The 23839-nt window shown below is 42.7% G+C and overlaps 1 protein-coding gene across 6 annotated transcripts in view; it reads left to right on the top strand.

Annotated features, from left to right (window-relative positions):
• The window catches only part of LOC113028520 (SH3 and multiple ankyrin repeat domains protein 3-like), a 47396-nt gene extending 25450 nt beyond the window's left edge, over positions 1-21946 (top strand). For 3 of the 6 annotated variants that reach the window (XM_026178853.1, XM_026178852.1, XM_026178854.1), the window contains 15 exons: positions 2514-2653; positions 2953-3066; positions 3567-3645; positions 9396-9478; positions 9604-9728; positions 10518-10653; positions 10813-10893; positions 11298-11306; positions 11494-11520; positions 11611-11667; positions 12633-12754; positions 15078-15204; positions 15294-18528; positions 18618-19514; positions 19796-19847. In XM_026178853.1, the coding sequence (XP_026034638.1) occupies positions 2514-2653; positions 2953-3066; positions 3567-3645; positions 9396-9478; positions 9604-9728; positions 10518-10653; positions 10813-10893; positions 11298-11306; positions 11494-11520; positions 11611-11667; positions 12633-12754; positions 15078-15204; positions 15294-18528; positions 18618-19514; positions 19796-19847 (5284 nt within the window). Of the gene's footprint in view, positions 1-2513; positions 2654-2952; positions 3067-3566; positions 3646-9395; positions 9479-9603; positions 9729-10517; positions 10654-10812; positions 10894-11297; positions 11307-11493; positions 11521-11610; positions 11668-12632; positions 12755-15077; positions 15205-15293; positions 18529-18617 lie in introns of all 6 variants that reach the window. The other 3 variants (XM_026178856.1, XM_026178851.1, XM_026178857.1) reach the window with 2 other exon arrangements.
• The last annotated feature ends 1893 nt before the right edge of the window (positions 21947-23839 follow it).

Genomic DNA, 23839 nt, shown 5'->3' with positions numbered 1-23839 from the left:
ACATCTTTACAACATTATAACCATATCTGGTCCTTTATCCCCACTTAAAATATTTTTACAGAACTATTGTAATATTTGCTGCCATTTCTGCTGTCCTGTTGGGCAACTTACTCTTACAAAATACATTTTTAATGTTAATGAGATTTTTTTTTACTGCATAAATAAAGGTTATATAAAAGTCGCTGCCAAAAACTGATTGCGGCTTGTATCTTGCTACACGAATGTTGTTTGTGGCTCAAGATGACTTTATGTCATCCATAAGGGATGCATTTGACATATGTTTAACATATTATAGCCCAACAAGTTACTTATAGCACTTTAAATATGAGCAATCGCTTTTTGGCAAATACCGGAAATCAGTTTTTGGCAGACAATCACTTTTTGGCACAACACCGGTCCTACAACCGCATCCAAGAATAACATGCAGCTTATCTCAGAACTGTCGGTGAAAATTATCCTTGGAGCTAGGTTTAATTGAGCTGCATTTTAAAGAGGTGCAATTTCACAATTTGTGTATATTTTCTAAGTTCACTATTTTGTCATGTGTTGAGAAAAACACAGATTTAAAAATTACATGGTCTAATATTTACATTTAGCATAACTGCAACATACTTTTTTCTTTTTTTTTTTTTAAAGACTCGAAAGGACTTGAAATTCAAAGTTTCAGACTTGTGACTTGACTCGGACTTTTACACCAGTGACTTGAGACTCGACTCTGACTTGCCTGACATTACTTGAGACTTGACTTGAGACTTGAGGATAAAGACTTGAGACTTACTTGAGACTTGCAAAACAATGACTTGGTCCCACCTCTGGTCTATATTTACCTCCACTAAAGAGGTTGTGGCTTTGGTAGCATTGCGTGCGTGTCATTTCTTTTTGTCTGTAAACACAATAAAGCGAAACATTTTGCATGACTTATGATAAAACTTTGTAGGGATGTAGAGTGGGGTCCCATTACAATTAATTATAATTTGGCTTACATCCACCAAAGTCTTCAAGGTAGAAAACAAAGCGGATAAAAAGGCTTAAAACTTAGAAACTATCATTCTAATATAATAAATGTGTATTGTCAACATACCAAAAGTAACATATAAAGATTTAAAATATCATGTTACATTTGACCTCCGACCTCTCTTTCAAGGTCAATAAATTGATCTGAAGATCAAAGTGATAATAATGCTATACAGAGCTATTATAAATTATGTGTCTTGCTTTCATTTGTATTGACAACATAGACAAATAGGGATTCTAAATATCACTTTGCTTCAAACTTCTGACGTCTTCCTTCAGGTCAAGTAAGGTCAAAGTTTCATAAAATGTTTTTTATCTTTAAAACTGTGCTTCAAATTCTACTGCCTTTGTTTCTACCAACAACATTTAGGAAAGGATCCTGTTATATGGGGATTCTAAATATCTATCTCTAATCTCTAAAAAAATATAATAAGTGTACATCCAAATTTCATGTTTCATTTGACCTCTGATTTCATATTTACACTTCACATTATTTCAAGTTGACCTCAAAATGTGTCATATCTTTAAAGAAGGTACTGTCAAGAGAAAGACAATGAGCTCCCAAGTTAGTTAGAATTATTTCTACCATGACCTGAATCACTGAGAACCTACACAGACATACTTTAGTATAATACAAAGTGTCCTTTTGATTTTTATTGCACTAAAAACTACTTAAAGTTTGTTTAAAAAATGAAATGAATAGATACAAAATATAATACCATTCCCTTAAAAGTGAATACTGCCCAGAGAGTGAGCTGTCTTGGCGGAGGTTTGTACTCTTGTTTGATTTGTGTGTTAGAACTAAAAATAAGTGCAGCAGCACCATTAGAACTGAATGTATTTTGCTGGTAACTGACTAGTACTGACCAATATCATAAACTGGTGTTATAATGAGCCCTGCCAGACTGGTGACCTATCCAGGCTGTACCCTGCCTCTCATCCTAAGGCATCTGAGATAGGCTCCAGCATGACCCTGAATTGGATAAGTGGAAGAGGATGGACGGATGGAAGGATGGATGGATAATTATTAGATGTGCTTAATCATTCATTCTATTCTACCCTTCCAACATCAGAAATGTTGATCGGGTCAAAGCAGTGACTCAACCACTGGACAAAAATGAAAGAATAAATCCCTGGTGATAAGAAAAAAATAATAGTATTTGATGCATGTGATGTGTCAAATTCTGAAATATAGTGACAGAAATTTATGAAGTTAAATGTTAGACAAACTATATATATAACTAATATCATTAGTTTTGTGCAAAATGAAGGGAAGGAGTTTCTACAGTATGCACCTGTCATGCTAAATACTAGACGCTGTTGTGTAAATACACCAGCTCAGAATAAAATCTTACTGTTGGTATGACAGATTAGCATGACTCAGCTGTCTCTGATGTGGCCTGACAGGCTGTATGTTGTCTCATTTGTTTTTCCACAGTGTGCCACTCAGTCTTATCTCTTGGTTTTCTAATGCACTCACTGCGCTTGTCTTTCTGCAGTGCGACCTCGGCGGGTGGCGGTGGGGGTCAGATGAAGCGCATGTACAGCGCAGTTCCAGGACGAGTGTACGTGGCCACTCGTGCCCACTCTGCCAGTGGAGACCGAGAGCTCTCGCTGAACAAGGGGGACAAAGTCAAAGGTGAGAAAAGCTCAGAATTTTCACATGCTGAACAATTTCTACTCTTCTGAGTAGAAGTAACCAGTGGAATCGTGTCATGTTATTGTTTAGCAGGGCAATATTTGAGTAATTCTTTGTTATATAAATTTCTAGTCATGCTGCTGCGATATAGTTTACTGAATAAAAATTTAGGCGGTTGTTTAGAGGAGATGTAGATGAGAAGGAAAGAGGTTTGCCGAAAAAAGTGAAATGAATAGGATCAGCATCCCAGTTCATCACAACAAAAATGTAAAATATTTCTGTCCTTTTGTCTGTTTCAGTGTTAAGTGTAGGAGAGGGTGGATACTGGGAGGGAACAGTGAAAGGACGCACTGGCTGGTTTCCTTCGGACTGTGTGCAAGAGGTACCAGCTCCCAGCAAAGACAATCGACCAGGTGAGATAAGCACCAAATTGAATGTTCTGGAGACTGATTGTAAAGCTAACATACAGCAGTGCTGTGCCTGATGGGAGAAGACGATTACTCATTCATGTTAAGTATGTCAAAAGGAGGGTTAATAAATCACACACACGCACATATAGTACATGGATTAGTGAAGGGACAAGCTAGAAAACGGGTTGCATATTTCCTTAGGCTGGAATTATCTTTTAAACTGTTGTAACACCCACATGTCACACTCATGTTCAGTAGTTGGTGCTTTCGGTAACGACCAGTGCTACATGCATGTGCAGCAGAGTTATTCACTTGTCTTCTATTTTCACAGCTGCTCACACAAGAAGCAAACCATATGCCACGCTGAGGAGACAAAAACAGGGTGTAAATGCATTTGACTGCTGACGACACAACACTTCAGCACAAAGACAGAGAAGGTGTCATGGCGGTAGCTGAATGTTTGAATTGGACATATGTTTTGCCTGCATGTGCCTTCCTTGCAGAGACGCGCAGCGAGAAAGCCAAGAGGAAGCTCTTCCGTAACGTCACCGTTGGAGCCTACGATGGCACTGATGGCCCCAGGTACAAAGAAAATGCTGCTGTGACTTTCATATTCTGTGCAAAAAGGGTATTGGTCATTGAGTGAGATGGGGTGGAAAGTGTTTTAATCGATCAGGAAATCAAGTCTTAAAATCAAATTGTGGTGTTTAATCTGGATTGCACTATCCTTTTATTCTTGGACGCTACTAGAGTAGCTTTGTTTGATTCAAAGCTCAAAATAATCCATATTTATCCTATTCAGGGTCTTGTTCCAGCACCTCAATTCATCCATTATCTCATCAAACAAGCTCCTTTAAGGCCTTTTTGAGACTTCTATCATTGAGCCAACTTTCTTCTGATTTGCTGCAAAAGAAAGTGGGTGGGTGACACTTTTGTGCTCAGAGCCAGAGCTGTGTGCCTGAGATGACCATATTGGGGTTTTCTGATCTCAATGATCTAATCTAGATCCAAGAGTAGAGAAAAACTTTAGAACACAGAGGAGCAGAGCAGTCTGAAGTCAGAGCTTTTGGCTCATATGGATCACAGCACATATGTTATATGGAAAAAGCGACCTGCAGATTACACCTACAGGAGCTGCTTAGCCATGGAAACCCATGCTACGAAGCTCCGAGGGTAGACTGATGTGCCTATGTTAATGCAAGAGAAGGTTTGACACAGTTAAATGCAGTTACAGCATATGCGTGTCAGCACTCGGTGACCCCGGTCGACAGATTTACACTGCTGTGGTTCTGAAATGCACACTCAAATTCAGCAGACTGTGTGGCCTGGTGTGGCAACACCAATGAAATCACCTGAGTTCAAAGATTAACAGGTGTGGCCTGATGCTGTTGTCCATATTTTGTATGCTGACCTTATTTTTAGATCTTGGGTGATACTTAATGTGAGCATCAGTCATTGTAAGAGTTTATATATGGCAGAAAATAACAAAATGCATAATACGTCCACTTTAAAGTCTAAAGTGCTGTAAATTTCAAGTTGATAGTGTTTATTCTGAGCTGTCCCCAACCTCCCACAAAGTGCATGCTGGTTTTAGGAAATAGAAAAAAAAATTAATAAAATAATATTAATCTAATCCTGATTGGCTACAGCCTCCGACGTGGCTCTAGTTGTGGATTGCCACTTCAGTGTGGGCAGCAAGCAAACTGTTGCAAGGCAAGACCGTGAGGCCGGTCTAGGTGATTGAAACAGTCATCACAATGCTGTTTTTTAGTTAAAGGGAGGTTCTTATGCGCGAAGCATGTGTGCACACTTGTTCCCCCTGCTGTGTTTAGTGTGTGTGCGTCTGTGTGTGTCAGTTCTCAGCAGTTTTCTGCCGATCCTGAACAGCACTTGTTCTCTATTGTGCTATGTGAACGCGTCAACGCTTAAAAAGAACAAAGAGCAGCGGTGTCATTTTTTAGCCCTGCCCCTTTTTAACTCCACGACACGAATGCGTTTGTCTCTTTCATTCTTCCATCCACATGCTCTTGTTGCTCACATTCACTGAGAGCAATAATGCTGTAATAAAGGAAGAGTTTCTTCTGAAGCAGCAACCTCATCCCTTGGCATCGAAGGTTGTGTGTTGTGAAGCTGCGTATGTTTGCTTAGAGTTGGTGTGCAAGTGAATGTGAAAATGCCTACGTCTCTGAGTGTACATACATCATTCTGCTGATGAGTCATGAGGAGGCTGAAGCACCAAGTGCTGGTTAGATCCCTGGGCTACAGCGAGAAGGACTCACTGGTCCCCCGTCTCGGGGTTTTATAGCTGCTAACGCATTACAGCTGACATTGCCCTTGTGCTGAGCAGATTTCAGTGTCATTCAAAAAAAAAAAGGAAAAAAAAGGAGGCATTCGCTTTAATTCAGATGCGCTTGTGTTCCAAATGGAAATAGCAGCCACTGGGGTTACATTACCTATGCTAAGTTGGTTAAGCGTAATTGCAGAGCTGTGGTGAAGTGGTGCTCAATTAAGAGCAAGGTGATCCGGAGCATGTTCTGTCACTGCAGCTGGGCATTTGGGAGAATGTCAATTACTATTTCAGAGAGAGATGGAGAGAGGGAGAGTGTTTGTTAGCCTGTGTGGTGATGACAGCTCGGTTTTAGAGGATAGGAGGGAGTGAGAGCAAAGTTGGCAAATGTGTGCAAGATCAAATCCAGGGTGGGAATCAGCTGTTAGCATATCTGTGATTTACCAGTTAGTGGATGTGAAAATGAAAGCGCTGTCTCTCCCCGGTGTTGCCTCACATTTGTACCCATCCCCCGCATCCCCTCCCCACAAACCCAGAAACCCAGCTCTCCGTCTCCCCCTATTTAAAAACCAAACCCTCTTCTTGCCATCCACCAGCACACACACACACACACACACACACACACACACACACACACACACACACACACACACACACACACACACACACACACACACAGACAATACATCCTTTCCCTTTTGTGATAGTCACTGGTACTCTCTTCCTCTCTCCCCATCTTTCTTACACATTGTCTTTCTCTTGTCTGAAGTGCACAGGGTGCAGATCATCGCACTCTCTCTCCCTTCTCATCCCCCACCTCTCTCGCTCGCTCTCTCCTCGACTCTCGCGGCTCTCTCCGGCTGAGCTCTCGCTGGAAGACCGGGAGGAGGGAGGCAGGAGGAGGAGGAGGGAGGAGGAGGTGGTGGAGAGCGCGCGAGAGAGGAGGGGGGGACATGGCAATGGGGGGTTGCGGAGAGAGAGATTTCTCTCTCTCCCTCTCTTCTTCGTGGCCGTCACTGGGCCCCAGAAACAGGAGCGTGTGGTTCATTTACAGGTAGCGGCTGTTTCCTCATTCATTGGCTGGCTATGGATGTGAGGAGAGGACAATGGAGAGAGGGGAGAGGTAGATGATGCTATTGAGAGGCCGTGCCTTTTCAAAGACAGACTAATAAGCTGTGTATTCTGTGTGTGTGCCTCTTGGAGCGTGCGTGTGCGAATATGTGCGTGTGCGTCTTAAATCCGTGTTGTTCCTATGCATGTGTATATCTGTGGTACAGAAGTGGCTATTGAATGGAGACTATGCAGCATGTTTATTTCTGTGTCTTCCTCCCGTGCGTTTTTGAACACTGTGTGTGTGTCTGTGTGTGTTTGTGTGTGTGTGTTAGTGCATGAAAGAGAGCACATATTGATGCATTTCAGTCAGACAGTGTGGGTGTATTTCATTCTCTTTGAGTCATGATTTCTGTAAGCAGATATTTTTAATTCACCAGGACTTCCCATACATTTCTGTTGCTTTAAAAACGCCATTGTCACATCCCATATCATTTTTTCAATGTCTCTCACTGTATCATTAGAGACGTGTGGTATTTTTACTGTACTGGGAAAGTCAGTAAATTGAAAGAGTGTTTTTTTTCCCCTCTAATGTGGGAAAAGCGGTCATTTCTCTGCATGTTTGTGTGTGTGCGTGCTTTTTTCTTGATGTGAGAATGCATGTGACTATATACAATGAATCAAATATATGTGGCTTTCACATATAAGTGTGTATGTCATAGCGCTCGCTGTGGGAGTGTCTCTCCTGCACATTTATCTGTGTGCTTTTCATCTGTCTACCATGTCTCCATCCACGGTGTGCGTGTGTGTGTGTGTGTGTGTGACTAAACATCTGTCAAGTGCTTCACTTGTGATGTGTGTGTAATGTCTCTACATAAGCTATGTATTTGCATGTACATTCAGCAGGTGAATGGTTAAAAAAGCTCCCTTTTTTTCTCAGTGATTGTGGATAGAAGAGAGGATGACTCAGGAGGGTACATAATAACTCTAGTCTCTAGTAGGCTTACAGCTTTATTCCAGCCAGTTCACTGAGAGTGTGCCCTGCTAATTAACCAGGGACGTTTGTGCTTTTTATGGTCCTGCTTGGCTGGGCCGTGGTGGACTCTGTAGCAACAGACGAGTTACATAGCTTTGCATACGTAAAGGGAATCAGGTGTGTTACTGTAAGCCAGCAATGCAAATTAGAAACCCCCAAAAGACCAACTGTGGCCGTGCCCCCCCTTCCCCGTTATCCTTATACAAGTAGATGGATGAAGAGCCCGATGGATCTGTCCACCCACTCTGTGTTACTTTGATCCTCAGAGAGGGAAGGCATGATGGAGGACAGGGTGAGAGAAAAAGGAATGAGGTGTGAGGAGCAGATGGCTGGAAGGCGGCTGAGCGTTGGCGAAACAGTAACATTGATGGAGAACACACAAGGGATGGACCTCACTAGGGGAAACTAGCGATCGTCTGTTCAGTGCTAAAGTTACAGCTTCATGTCAAAGTCTGGATCCTCGGGCCCGTCAGCCAATGCTCATGAGTCCACTGAACCCGGGTTGCGCAGGCACAGGCAAAACATTGTTTGCGGGGTTATATGCATAAGAACCGAGTACTGAGAACTCGCCAGACATAAAAAAAAAACACACACACACAAAAAACCCCCACCACATCTGCTGCCTAAAACCTAAAAAATATTTTACATTTTGTCCCTTTTTCATGGTAAATTATTTTTCATACGTCCCTTGTGAAGGCAGAGTTAGTGTGCAACCTTGTAGCCAAAAAAATCCTACCTCTACTCAGTACTTATCACGTACTTATCATGAAATAAATAGACAGTTTATTTTAACTTCCCATTTAAAAGAAGGATGAACGAAACAGCTTATTTCCAGGAAAAAACAAATTCTGTCCTTGAGCCTACCCGGAGCAGTTTTAGTGTATGTTTTGGCAGTCGAGCTATCACTATAAATAAGGACGATTCTTCAACCAGGCTACACTTCCTGTTCTCTCACTGTTCTGCCATTTTTTTTTCTTTGGGAAATCAAATCCTTTGATTTGATTTCCGTTGGAGTGTCAGTTTGAGTTAACTCAAGCAGCACAAACTAACACAAAAAATGAGCTGCCTGTGAAAGAAATATCTGGAATTCCTCTTTAATCATACAACTCTGCTCGAGCCCCGGGCTCTCTAGCAGGGGCAGGGGTGAATTGACATTGTTAGAAAGTCAAGTCCAGAAATGACTCATGAGATGTGGCTGTGTGTGGCAGTGTGGAGTCCATTTAACTGGCCCTGTATTAGAGAAAGTGTTGTAAAGCAGCCTGGCCAAAACGTCCCAGACATGGTAATAGAATAATGAAGGAGCTTGCTGAACCACTACTCAAGCCGTCTCATAATAAGATTGCATCGCCAAAGCCTGTGATCGATGTTTCTATGTTCTCGGACTGTAGTCTTTGAGCAAGAGGAGCTGTTTGTGATGGTGGGGGGTGGATTAGAGGCCCGTCTGACTTCTTGTACATAATTTGAAGTGTCATGTATGACCGGTAGTGGTTGCGCAGGAGTCGGTGAAGCAGTATCCTTGCAAAAGCTGCCAGAGGCGGTGAAAGCTAATGCAGCGATTTGGGTGCATTTGGAAGTTTCCATTATCAGTGGATGTGCACATTTTTCTAATGTGCTGTTCCCCCCGGCCCAGTGCTTGTCAGCTCTAGCTGGATTACTCCATAGTATGGAATGTCATCTCATATACAATTCCTCCCATTGTGACACTAACTGTATCCCCCCCATCAACCCTCTTTTGTGTACCAAAGCTTTTTGTATGACATCCACAAGCCCAAGTATCTTTTGCTGCAGTGTGATTTCAGAATGTGTTGCAGTATAGCTGTTTTCCACATTTAGAAGATGCATTAATTGCATGACCGTAACACTTTTCTTCTACTAGACAATCATATCTTCATCTCCAACTCTCTCTTTTTTATTCACCCCTTCCTTCATTTCATATACCCGTTCTCTACTTTTTCCAAGTGACTACATCATTAAGGAGAAGACTGTGCTCCTACAGAAGAAAGACAATGAGGGCTTTGGGTTTGTACTCAGGGGAGCCAAAGGTGAGCGTCTTCTCAAAGTTCATCACGTATTGCCAAAGATTTCTAAGTCTTGTTAGCTATTTACTGCATAATTATCAAATCCATGCTCCTGTTGTGGGAACCTCTTGTCTTGTTATCATCTACAGCTCAGACTCCCATAGAGGAGTTCACTCCAACGCCAGCATTCCCCGCGCTGCAGTACCTGGAGTCTGTTGATGAGGGGGGCGTGGCGTGGAGAGCGGGCCTGAGGATGGGGGACTTCCTCATCGAGGTAACCGGCATGCTAACTGAAGCTTTACTTTTACTTTCAATTCAAGACCTATGAAGAAGGAAGTAGTTTTGTAAAACAGAAACTGGGGTCATATGTTCATGTATTATGCAACAAACATAGGAAGCTGCAGGAAACACGTTACAACACGTTACACGTTACAACAAACACGTTACAGCATTAGCATTTTTTCTTTTAAAAATGCTAGTGCTTTCTTCACTTGCTGTTCAGTGATTGTATGTCCTTTAATAACAGCAAAAATAGACAATAAAGACAACAGAGAATGGACAGGGTAAAGACATTTGTGTGCACTAAAAATATGTGCAGGATATGATGCATTGATGCGATTATTTCTATACTTCTCCTAAATATATAATTTGCATTTTAGTTATGGTCATTTGGAGGCTGCTGTGCTTGTAGTTGCTGCAACTCTCTGGCCTTTAAGAGTTCCTGTATGTTCCCTTAAAACCCTGGCACTAAAAATGGTGATTGTCAAACCTTTGTTACAGCTGACAGAAGCTGTTCATTACTATTCAACCTAATATGAGTCACTTATATAGCTGCCCAAGCTTTTGTAACTGTTATTAAGTTGCAGCTTGACTTGCTGGTGCACCTGCCCAGAAACCAGTAAGATTTATGTTTTAAACCACACAAGAAACCCAAATTGTTAAAGTGAACCACTGGGTAAGAGGAGACAATGCCTAAAGTGTGCACTCCAAACTGTCTCAGGTTTTTCATCCACTCTGTGCGACTAGAGTGGATTTTTCATTTTGTTCTGTGTTTTTCTGGCAGGTGAACGGTCAGAATGTGGTGAAGGTTGGTCATCGGCAGGTTGTCAACATGATCCGGCAGGGCGGCAACAGTCTCATGGTGAAAGTTGTCATGGTTGCTCGAAACCCTGAGCTGGAGGACACGGCTCGAAAGCGAGGTACTAGTCAGATTTTCGTCTTACGCCATTTGAATTCTGTGTTTATCATGTGATGATTAAGCTGATTGCATGTTTACGTCAACCTGAAAGCCTGTTGCAATGGGTTGTATACAAGAATTCTAAACATTAAATCTGCATTTGGCTGGCTTCCCTTGGCAGCCCCACAGCAGACAAAAAGACTGACTCCTCCTGCCATTGCCCTGCGCTCCAAGTCAATGACATCAGAGCTGGAAGATATGGGTAAGACGAAAGAAGGGACAAAGCGCAAAAGCATGAGTTCTGGGGGTCACATTGAAAAGGCTTCTTCTGGGGTGGGTTAGCAGTTTTTCTGCAGGAGGATGGTTTAGTACTGTGGTACTATTAAGGAAACACAGCATTAAATATTAACCAAGTTGATGCAGAAAGCCAAGAAAATTATCCAGAGTGGTGCATTTTTTTTCACTAGCAACAGCTTCATGGGAAGAAGTCTTTTGATTCATTTGCACTTATGATGTTAGCCATGAAGAGGAAAGGTGGCAATTAAACAGTGAGGTTAAGCGATACAAAAGCAGCGGCATGTTGTAAAAATGATGCATTTAAAATGTCATTTGTCACAAACAGCTCTGTTTTCTCTCTTCTTTTCAAACCAAATGTGCTGCATGCAGTGGACAAAGGTGGGAGAATCACAGATTTGTGTGCTCTCATGATCATTTCTGTCCCCATCAACATCCCTATCATCACATCAGCATTCACACCATCACATGTGTCTGAGTATGTACTTCATCTCTTCATCTGCTTTATACACTTTGCAGAAGTTCTAGTCACACCTAATTTCTCTTTCCCCAATTACGCGTGCAACAGCTGCCTCTCCGTGGAAAAAGAAAGCAGGTGAGTATCAGTGTTATCATCACCCCTATCAGCCTCTGAGCTTTAATTAAAAATCAGTCAGTTTGATGTCTTTTTTGCTTATTTTTCCAGAGTACGAGTCCTCTCAGGGTCCTGATAAGAAGAGGACCGTCTATCAGATGGCTTTAAGTAAGAAATCACTCTCACTGCTCTTGTGATACTGTAAGAAGGTGTTTAGATACGTTAAAGGTACAGTGCATAGTTTTTTGAGGTTATTTGGTATGTGATTATGACTTCCAGCAAACTGATATAGCTGCATCATAAACTGCTCATACAGGCAGAGTCCATCTTGTATTCAGTGGCTGAGAAATACAGTGGCTCTTTCAAACTATATATGACATTTAACATCTGCTCATGTATACTTTTATCATCATTTTTCGTATTGTCTTTCTCCACCTCCTGCACCACGGGTCTCTCCTCCCTCATATCAAACCTAATCATCTGGATTGAAGTCACATGGAAATGTGCATAAACCTGCTTATCTATTCCCAGTAGTGTTGCAGTCACTTGTTGTCACCAGATTAGATATGTGAACCTCCCATCTCAGGGCTGCTGACAATGAGCCAGCTATACAACAGCAGCTCTGCTAACGTTATGCCAGCTAATGTTGGGCTGGAGTGTCCTAAAAAATATATAGTAAAAAAGTTTGATTACGTTACACAAAATGTATGATAGTTTATTTGATAAGTGTCCAACAGCATTAGATCCACTTCAAAGGAAGTTTCACTAACACTAGATAACAGCAGCTCGCTGTCACTGGTCAGAAGTGACCATCACTGACTCATCAGACTCATTTCATAAAGCTTTACAGCCTCATCCTGAGAAAATAGATATGGACACATATTAATGACTGAGGTAACCAGTGGACTGATAGCCTTCATTCACTAGAGAAGAGTTGTTGTCCCACAGTGCCATCGTAGCTGGGGTTGTGCTAGAGGTGAAATTTTACACACTGTACCTTTAAGGAGAGAGGAGTAGGATCACTGAAATCTTCCTTTAGCTTCTTTATTTACGGCTCTTCCACTACTCCTCTGTTTCCTTATGCCCTGACTTACGCCTTGTGTCTTATGCCCTCTGCTCTGTCTGTGTTTTAGATAAACTGGATGAAATCTTGGCTGCCGCTCAACACACCATGACATCAGACAACCAGGGCCAGAGAGGTCATGGAGGCAAGAGGGACCGAAGCAAGAGTATTGTTCCCAATGTGTCCAAGGAGGTACTGTTGGGAATTGTGAGGAAATTGTCCTAGTTGAGGTCATTCCTGTAGCACATACATGTCAACAAGTTATTAAAGGGGGCCTTTAATGCTCCTTTTGACCTTTGTTTTTTTTATCCTTTTGGTTATTCCTGGATTATACTAACATTGCTCTGCATGCATCACAGTTCATAAAAGAAAATCCTTTTCTTATACCAAGCTATTCCTATTGCCTCAATTGGACCCCACCCCTTTTAATTCTTTCTGGCACAAAATCAAAGATTTAACAAGATGCTAGAAATATTCCTCAGACGTTCTTCTGATGACCTCTGTTGGGTTACGTTTGCGTTTGTATCGTTTCAAAGCACTTCTCATCTGACTTGTGACATCAACAAGGCATTTTTTGCCCAGAGAAGTGCCACTCACTGGTTATTTTCTCTCACTTAAATCTCCTTTCTTCTCCATTCTGATGCCCAGTTTGACCTTCAGCAGGTTGTCTGGATCATGTCCATGTGCTTAAATGCACTAAGTTGCTGCAATGTGAATGGCTTGAACTCACGTTAAGGAGCAATTTTGAATATAATCACCCGTCCTTTCTTTATATTTTGCTTCTAAGGAGATAGGCTTTTTTGTCATTTTTCATCATTTTTAATGAGAGGAACGGATTTTGAATCGTATCTTTGTGCATTTTGTTACTAACACACTTTGCTAAATTAACATATGCTCCCATTTGTTATGAATTAGCTATGAAAACTGTTTGGGGGGTTTTTTTGTTTGTTTTTTTTAAAAGAAGCGTGTCCTTAAAAAATTTAAAGAAACTGGACAAGTGGAGGACAAACAAAACTATCTACTGCACATGAGCAGTATCTAAAGCCCCTTTTCCGTTAGTACCTATTTGGATCAACTCGCCATAGCTCGCCATGACTCAGCTCAGATCAACTGGTTTTCCATTACAATTGAGTACTACCTAATGTGCATGGACGTTGTCATAGCAACGCATCTGAGCATCCCATGATGTAATTAATATGCGACACGAACACTACAACAAGGGTGGATGTCAAGGTAAAATATACCTGCTGAAAACTGTGGCGAGTCGATCCGAGGAGGTACTAATGGAAATGGGGCTTTAAAGTCACCTAGGAGATGCATCTGGACCTTTAATGGTTCCATCTACTGTTTGCTGATCATCAGAAATGGTCTCAAGTTTTGAGGAAGGCAAATACAGAGAAAAGTTTGTGTGTTATGAATCCAAAATTGAAAATTCTGATTCAGTATGTATGGAGGAGATCAGGGAGGGGTACAACAGTGAGTGTCTACAATGGAGCCTCTGTTAGGATTTGGGTATTTAGTGTTGTCTTGTCAAAATCAATGAAATTATGAATGCAGAAAAGTACCATCAGATTTTTCAGAATACCATCTGGAAAGCATCTGATTGCCAATTGCTTCATTTTTCAACATGAAAATGGGCCCAAACATACTGTCAATGCATACCTGGATAGGAAAACAAACTATAGAACACATTCAGTCATGCATTGGATTCAGATGATCCCACAAGAAACCTTGAAAGAGATTGGAACAAAAAGTACCCAGCATCCAAAGAAGAGTTGTGAATGTCTTTTAAAAGCCTGGAGAACTATTCCTGAAGACTACTTAAAGAAATAACAAAAAAGCTGTTGAATACTGTGTTGGAGAACAAAGCTAATCATACTAAATGATCTTTCAAACTCATTAGAATTGTAGAAACTGTTTTCGCCTTCTTTACTGTATTTCCATCTATCGATTTATTGATCTTTAAATATATATAACCACACACACACACACACACACACACACACACACACACACACACACACACACACACACACACACACACGCACACACACACACACACACACAAACAATTACTCAACAGCTATTTCACCCTCTCAGATCTTCTCCACTGCTTTAGCACATACAGTATTTAGTCATGGAGGTGACTAATACCAACAAAAATAATTCAAATCTCTAAACCAACTTGGTCTTTAGCTCTGGGTGTTCTCCTGCCCTCGCTGCACTTTAGAGAAAATGATTGACTATTGACCACCCACTCCAAAACATTTGTTTAGTGTGAGTCAGATTATGTCCATTCATCTATACTCTGCTGCCTAATGTACTGTTACTCAGACTTATTGTTTTTTATGTATTGGATTATTCTGTATATATCTACTCAACAACAGCCAACATCAGTTTTATTTGATTATATCTAAATTACTGTTGCATTTCTTCTCTTTATAAACCTCCTTCATTTTAAATTCTCATTCATTCTCTTTTACTTACTTTTCTTTCTTTTTTTTGGTACCTGAAGCAACCATATGATCAGCAGTCATCACTGGCAATGGTACAAGCTGGACCTGGTTTTGACTACAACCAAGCTCATTTTCAACCAGGCCACGGTCCCCAGCATGCAGTCATGATGCGTCAAAAATCTATTGGTAATGTCAGTTCTTCTTATGAGATATCTGCCAGCTCAGTACAGCTTCTTCTTGTAAATGTTTCTAAATGTGTGTGACCTTCTTCTTAGGTGTAACAGAGGAGGAAAGGCAGTACCTTCACCCACCTGCTATGAAGTTAGCTCGCAGCCTGTCTGTGCCTGGACCAGAAGAAATCCCCCCACCACCAAACACATCTGCTCCAGAGCCACCTTTGTCTGCAGGCCCTCATCCGGGTAGAGGACCTGCCATGCCAATCCCTCCTGTATCTCAACCTCACTACCAGCTCCACTCTCAGCCAGGGCATCCTTCCCAAGCTGGCTGGGAAAGGGCAGGACCAGGTGTAATGAACCAGCAGGTCATGGTTCCCACCCTTCGGAGGCAGTCAGAAGGACTGTGCATCAGAGAGCCAGAGGCGCCCAGGAGAGGTGGTGGCAAGATGGGAGGATTAAGGAGAGGCTACAGCAGTGCTACACCCCCAACAAGTGCTAAGCCTAAGGCCCAACAACAAGCACCCCAGCATCAACCACCTGTGTCCAACCGGGATCAGAGTGGAGGAGTTGGCAGAGGGGTGGCAAGGAGGGGAGGTCGGGGAGCTTTGATGAAACAGTCAAAAGTGGAAGATGGTCTGAGACAGCATCGAGGAAAAGGAGGTGCAACCAAAGAGAAGAGCTCTATCCCCATTCCCACCATCATTGTCAAAGCGCCCTCCACCAGTAGCAGTGGTCGAAGCAGCCAGGGTAGCAGCATGGAGGCTGAGCCCTCCCAAGATGTGGAAGACCAAACCTCTGGAGAGGCAACCCCAGACAGCCCTAATACTAGCCTGCCCTCACCACTCACCTCTGTGCCACCTCAACCTCCAACATCGACTTCTTTGCCTTCATCAACTGTTGCCCCTTTGGTTTCCTCACAGCAAAACCTAGAAAACTTGGATTATAGTTCAGCATTTGGTACAACATTTGCGGGTGGAGGAGCACGCAGGGAAAGGGAACGCTTTCGAGATATGAGGAGAAAGAGTGCTTCTTTCTTCCTCTCATCAGAGGAGGACATCCAAGTGGAAGCAGGATGTGGAGCTGGAGAGGGAGGAGGAATACAAGGGGTACGAATTCAGCCTTTACAGGGCTCACAAATGGAAGTGCCCACCCCTCGGCTTCGGCCTTCCAAGTCTATAGATGAAGGCATGTTTTCTGGAGACAACTACGTCAGCTATTCCAGCAGCATGCCCCCAGCTTTTGGCCTGCCTGAGTATTCTTCCCCTGTCCTCAATCAGGACGGCCAGCCTAAGTCAGCTCCCTCAATGTATGGAACCCAGCCTGCCACTACCTTCATTCACCCACTTACTGGGAAGGTTCTGGACCCCTCATCCCCTCTGGGATTGGCCCTGGCTGCAAGAGAGCGGGCTCTAAAAGATGATCGCAGGACACGACGAGAGGACAGACATTTTGGCCGGCAACTTTCCACAGTAGGAGCCTTCCCCACCCCTGTTCAGACTCCAACGCCTTCTCTTTTTGCAACGCCAACGCAGTCGGCCTACACTTCTCCAGTATCTCTCCACCTAAGTTCCCCAACCACTACCACCTCTCCTGCATCTCTGAGCCGGCCACAATCACCAAGGATATTACGTTTGGGGGGGGCAGGTGGGGAGCGTGTGGAAAGAGAAAAGGAGGGAGGACCCAGGGAAGGTCTTAGAGTTCGCTTCTCTGAAGACAGAAACAGCCAATATTCAACCCAGTACTACCCACAAAGTCCCAGGGAGCGAGAAAAGGAGATGTATGACAGCAGGCCTGCTCCACCCATACAGCCTCCTCCCCCACCAACTCAACCTGCCCCCCGCAGACCTTCCTTCCTTCAGATGGAAAGCACTCCCAACACCAGCTACATTCCTCAGTATACTGTCCCCACAGCCCCTTCACAAGCACACGAAGCAATGGAAGAAGCTAGGGCGGGAGCAGGTGGAAATTTAGGACTCATGGTTTTGCCTCCACCAGCTCCATCAATAGACGTAGACGATGAGTTTGTCTTCGCAGATCCCTTGCCCCCTCCTTTGCAGTTTGCTAATGGTAAGAATGAGAGGGTCCGGGAATTTTCACAACATCGTCAACACCAGGGTCAGCATTCTGTTTCTGCTGCTCCACCCGCCCCACCTCCTCCCCCATCCCCCAAGACCTCAAATCCTCCCCAACCCACTTCACAGGGTGGCGACTCCGCTACCTCCAGCCTTACTTCCTATGACAGTGAAGTGGCCAACCTCACGCAGTCAGCTCTCTCTCCATCTTATCCATCCCCACAGATCTTTCCCTCTGCCTCCACCTCCATTACCACCACCACCACCTCCGCTGCTGCTTCTCTGCCTCCTACATCGCTGCACAGACCCCAGCCCATGTCCCATTCCCACACCTATTACAGCAGCTCTAACGACCCCTCAATAGGTATTCATACCCCAGCACAGGACAGAGGCACTGCCACCCTCACCACTACCATGACCTATGCTACCACGACCATGACTGCAACTGCTGCTGCCACCACCACCACAACTTCTCCAGCATCCTCTGACTACAGTATGACTATGGCTGGGCCCAAGGCTGGCTTCACCACAGGGGGAAAAGCATCTGACCACACTCATCAGACTACTATTATACACAAGAGCGGAGACTGGCAAGAAGCTGTGGTGGATTCTGGAATTGAAGAGCTGGACAGTCACAGTAGCAGTGACCACCATTTAGAAATGCTGGGACTCTGTGGGCTAAGAGGAGAGAGAGGAGGGGTTGGAGGAGATGGGCGAGGAGGAGAGGGAGAGAAAATCAGTGAACATCAGGATCCTTGCACAACCTACTCAGGTGGGCAAACATTTGAGGTGCACAGCGCCAAATTGGCAAATCCCGTGTTTCCGAAGATGACTCATTACAAGGAGGGTGGAGGGAGGGGCCCATCTGTAGCACTACGTAGGCAGAACAGCACCAATCCCGCTCCTTTGCAGTTACACAGACAAAACAACCCAGAAGACACCGGTATAGATGGAGGATTTTCAGATGAAAGGAAGCACAAGCAGAGTCGATCCAAGATGGAAGACGGCTTCAGCTCTGCCCTGGCTGCCTGCTTAGAGAGGCCCATGGACACTCGATCAGTGGGCTGGAGTGACCTTGGAGAACACGAGCAAGCTGGAGTCCAGAGAGGCGTTTTGGTTTTGGATGGCCGCAGAATTCACTCACCTCTCTCAGGTGTGAAAGCCAGCATCATCAATGAACTAAGCTCCAAGCTACAGCAGATGAGCAGCATGAAGAGCATGGATGAGTGGAGCCACACTCCAAAGTCTCCCACCATGCATAGGTTTGCTGATCTTCTTGATATTATAACTAAATGAAAGATATTTGATAGTGTGAATTACATTTTACAGGATAATTCTATTTGTCTTTTAGGTATTCAGCGGATTACAGTGATGCTTTTCATAGCCCTCCCACTGGACGCTCGACCTCACCGCTGCCCACTTCCTCCCCACAGCATCGTCAGACCCTGACCCCAAACCTCTCGGCAACACCTTCTGTCTCGCCCTCCCCTCAAGTCCCAGTTCAGCGCAACTGGACCCGATCCCCTTCTCCACAAATGCCCTCGTCCCCAGTTCATTCACATCCTCCCCATTCTCCAACCTACTGCCCATACCCAACATCACCTAAGCACAGGTCCAAGATGCGTAGACAGACTTTTGATTTTCCATGCAGTCCTACTAAAGAGATGCGGTCTTCAGTTGCTCGACGTCGGGCTCCCAGTCCTCTTATCTATAACACTGAACAGCAAAGCCCCACCCCTCCCAGACCCTCCTCTCTCCCAATCCTTCCAAGCACACCCGTCTACAGCAACCCATTTGAGTTTCCCGGGCCCCTTACTCCTCCTTCTCCTGGCATCCCTCTAGGAGATGCCTACAAAGCTTCAACTCCTCCACTGTTTTCTCCATCTGGTGTGCCAAGTCCAAATCCCTTGCTTGTCTCCCGTTCACTCTCCCCCACTCATTTTCTCTCTGGAGCCTCTTCCCCCATGCATTTACCACCTAGCCCTTCCTGTCTCAACTATCCCCATCTCAATCCTCCTCCTCCAACTAAACCATTTGCCATCAAACCCCTACCCTACTGGACCAAGTATGACGTGGCCGACTGGCTGGCTTATCTGAATCTGGGTGAACACAGAGAGCGTTTTATAGACAATGAGATAGATGGATCACATCTGCCTTCACTCACCAAGGATGACTTCTTGGATCTAGGAGTGACACGTGTGGGGCATCGAATGAACATCGAGAGGGCACTGAAGAAACTCACTGACAGGTGAGGGAGGACTAATAGACTCTGGAAAACAGAGAGGCAACGAGGTCAAAAAGGAGCACTGGATGATGAAGGAAAGTCAAAGAGTCTCATTACTTCCATGCAAGTTAGCTCAACCATCCCCTTCCTTCATTAGAGGCATATAAATTGATAAGGTCATCGCATCTTCTCTCCATTCCCTTCTCTTTCACTTTAGTAACTTAGTCATATCAACCTTAGTCGTTCCATCTTTTTTAAGTTTCCACCCATTCTTATTCTTTGATTTGGCCTCCTTTTCTTCCCAGGCGGCTCTCTTCTCCTTTGCATGTCAGTACTCCTCCCCGAGACACAGACTGAGAGAATGAAGGTGTGATTCAAAGATGAAAAAGAGGGAAAGAAATGAAATGACAAAGATCATCAGTAACAGAAGATTTGCAAGAGAAGAACAGTGGACAACAACAGCTTGCGTTGAACTTGTTCGAATCCATGGATATGTGGAGAAACATGTTGTCTTGCACATTTGTTTTAGAGCACTGGATGGAAATTTGTAGAACTATTGGTCAAAAGAGGTGATGAAGAAAATAAGAATTTCTACAGATAATGCTTTTCATCTGAAAATATACTTTAAAACTTTTGATGGACAGGCATTTAATTAACACACCGTTTTGTGCTGTAAAAGAATAAACACACATACGTACTTGCACTCATATTCTCACACACACTGACAGATGGATTCTCACACCATCTGCTGCTTTGCAGCAATGAGAAAACTTGAGTCTGAGTTCAAAGAAAAAGTTGCAAAGTTGCTGCTTAAAGGGTGAAGCCCAATTAAATGTTACTGATTATGTCTGAGCCAGAAACTCTTGTAAAAGCAGAGGGCCATATCCTAACATCAGTTTTGTAGCTTTAAGCAGATCAGAGTATCGATGGCTGCGAGTACTGGAGCCAAAGTCAGAATGTGGGAGAAAGGCTTTTTTTTGTAAATGATGATAGAAGAAAAGCTAAACAACCACAGTACTGTTTTATATATTTGCCATTTTCCCCCAAAGGTTGCCCCAGTATGCTTTGTATGTATGTACTTTGCAAGCGCTAAATATATCTTCCATGTTAAACTGAATTCACTATTAGTAGAAACCATTTGTTTTGTACTAAGTGCTGATTGCAATCATTCATTTCAAACTGGTCAGGGTATTTCTAAACGTTGGAATCAAAGTTGTGAAAAACGAGGACAGAAATTTGAAAAACTGTTGTTGTTAAATTAATCTTTTTATTGTTGTCTTGATTATTCTGCAGAAAGGAAATGGCATATTAGAAATGAAATGTTTAGCATGTCATTTCAAACCATTTTTCTTAGACTTTCTTGGTGTTTACTGGCCATAGCACAGGTCAAAGGGTGGCTCCATCCTCTACCATGCCATAATGTTGAACGCCCTCTCTCTCACACAGCAGGTGCAGTGATCAAAAAGGGCTTTTTACTGCTTTTGTCTGCCTGACTTCCTCAACCTTAAGCCTCTGTGAGTCTGTGTGTGTCTGATTTTGTGCGTGTGTGTCCATCTGCCTGCGTTGGTAGTCAAATGCTTTGCCCCCTGAGCCCCTTTCTTTCTCTAATGCCTTTTTCAAAATGTATTTATAATGCTCAGACAGCATTGTTTATCTTTTCTCACCAGATGACAATCCAAATGTTTCACTGTTCCACACACATTACCCCTCAGAAAGAAAAGCTCTGACTCACTTTTAAAAGGGATTTTTCTGCGATAAACTTAAAATACTATGAGTGTTGCATAGAGGTGAACATGAACATCCTGGATTTTGTTTTTAACGTGCCAGTTTAGCCATTTGCAGTAAAATCAACTGTAAGGCAAAAACACATCATTTATAGCTCTGTATGTAATGATGATGATGGCAACGACAAAGATAACATATAAAAATATAGTATAATGAAGATTATAATATTAAGTATGTAAACATTTTAAGAATCTCCGTCTTCCAAATAGTGTGGGCAAAATTCTTTGAAGCTTTGTTTTGTTTATGGTTCATTTTGGGTTTTCTGTAAATGCTTTCTATACTGCTCGCCCTGTGGTGACCCCTGTGAAGCTGACACGTTAGTATACTGCATATTTTCTACATGTGAGTTTAAAATTACGGCTCTGTATTCTTATGACGAGTTGCTATCACATTATGGTCGAAAAGGAGAAAGGATTGAGCAGTAGTGTAGAAAGCATTACATACTATGATTTAAAAGAGCATTTTAGGTCTAGTGAAATGCATAACGACTATGACTACATACAGTTTGAGCATAAGTATGCAGAGATAAAAGGTATATATAAATATATAAATATATATATATAATTTTTGTTTTAAATAAAATACAGTATACTGGTAAACAACATGATAGAGGTACAACTAAGGTGTTGAAATAAATGCTAAAATAAACTATTGCCCTGTTGTGATTCTCATTTCATGTTGGATTCCCTCTTCTGACAGATTCACATAATGATCCAATTTCAAGTGCAGTGTTTGAATTGAGTCATTTGGCAGCAGCTCGTCTCAGCCCTAGGGTGGTTGAACACAACATTGTTTTCAGGTCCAGGATTGTTTTCCCATCAGGCTCAGTGAGCTAATAGGACAAAAGTTTAGAGAGCAAGGATAAGAAGATGAGATGGCTTGATTCAAAGCAAACACTGGCTGCATTCATGCAGCAAAACGAATGATGCCCGTGAGGCATGAAGAACAATGCAAAACAACTTGAAAGAAATGACTGTTTTCTACCGTGGTGGTCAGTTTAAGGTTCATGGGAGAAAACTGTAAATGTAATCATGCTGATTTTTTCGTGCCGGTTTTCCCATTTATTTTCTTTTTTTGCATTTCTTTTTGTTGAGTTTTGCACACAATTAGGAAAACTACCAAGAATCGGTTTTCTTTGTGTCATAAAGCCACAACTGTTTTCTTCTCATGGGGATACTTTTAATCGAACTTATTCAATTTAATTTATTTTTTTATAGCACCAAAGACGCTCCAAAAATATAAAGCAAAGACCAATAATCAGACGACCCTCTTGAGCAAGAACATGGTGACAGTGGGAAAGAAAAACTCCCTTTTACAGGAAGAAATCTTCCATCAGAACCAGGCTCAGGGAGGCTCAGCAGGTCTTACCAACAGAAAAATTCAGGATATCCTCAACAACTCACCTCTGTTATCAGCTTCACTGATTCATCAACTCATACTGACTCCTTTTATAGCCTCCTCCAGAGTAAATTGCCATGGACACCCAGTATATTGACAGCTAAGGTAAACAGTGGACTGACACCGCATACTCACTACACATAAATGGTGGCCAGAGTCATTTATCCTGCAGTGGTCACCACAGTTGGATTTTGCACTTGAATTGAGAGAGTAAGTAAGAAGACAAAATTCAGTTGATTGCAATCTACTGACATCTAGTGGTGAGATGTTACACACTGTTAGCATCGCGAGATCTGGGACTGGAGGGAAAACAACGAAAATGGCTATGTCCATCTTTTATATGCAGTCTTTGGTTTTCAGGTGTTTTTCATGGGAGGTCTTGCGGCTTTACAAACAGAGGAAACCAATTTTTAAAGGACTATATAAGTTATACTAATAAAAACTATTTTTGTACCAGGCTGTAAATATGCTTTATTCTAATGTAGATTTTAACATGGATACTTATTAAAACTGATTCAGTTTTAGAGACAGCTTCAAATAGCCCATCCAGGAATTACAGTTTCTGACAGCTCCTTGTTGGCTTCATGTTTCGGTCCCAGAGGCTACCACTTACTCACAACATGTGTAGTTTTAATAAGGGTTTTTCAAAGTTACTTTTCTTTACTGATATCTTCAAGTTCATTTTGCATAAGGACTGCATATCTGGTACAAATTAAAAGAGTAACCATCACATAACTGGGCAATCTGACTGGTGAAACAAGTCTTTAAACTTGTACTTAAAGCATGTAGAACACTGTTTCTGTTCTTCCTACAGATATTTTCTTCTTTACACTTGTTCTTTTTTTCACTTGAATAACAGGATTGTTTGTTGAATTTGTCACCAATCTCTATTTTAATTTAAACTCTGTTTCTCCAAGGTCTGAAAAGTAATAGTAAGTAGCATTCAGGTCTGTGATTTGGAAAATATATAATGGTCTTTAAATATTAAAATGTAATTTTCCATTGCTATGAGCACAATTACTATTCGCTTGGCTTGCATTGTCTCGAGGATGCAGCAGAAATCTTAGATGCTTACTCGGAAACCAGGACACACAAAGTCACAAACTCTGTTACTAGAGACATCTACCAAGTGAGAAAACAAACGCTTTCACAGTTTGGACACATTG

Source organism: Astatotilapia calliptera, chromosome 8 (assembly GCF_900246225.1).
Source record: "Astatotilapia calliptera chromosome 8, fAstCal1.2, whole genome shotgun sequence".
In the NCBI taxonomy this organism is placed as follows: domain Eukaryota; kingdom Metazoa; phylum Chordata; class Actinopteri; order Cichliformes; family Cichlidae; genus Astatotilapia; species Astatotilapia calliptera.
Note: the sequence above shows the minus strand (reverse complement) of the source record. Positions and strands in the feature narration are given on the sequence as shown.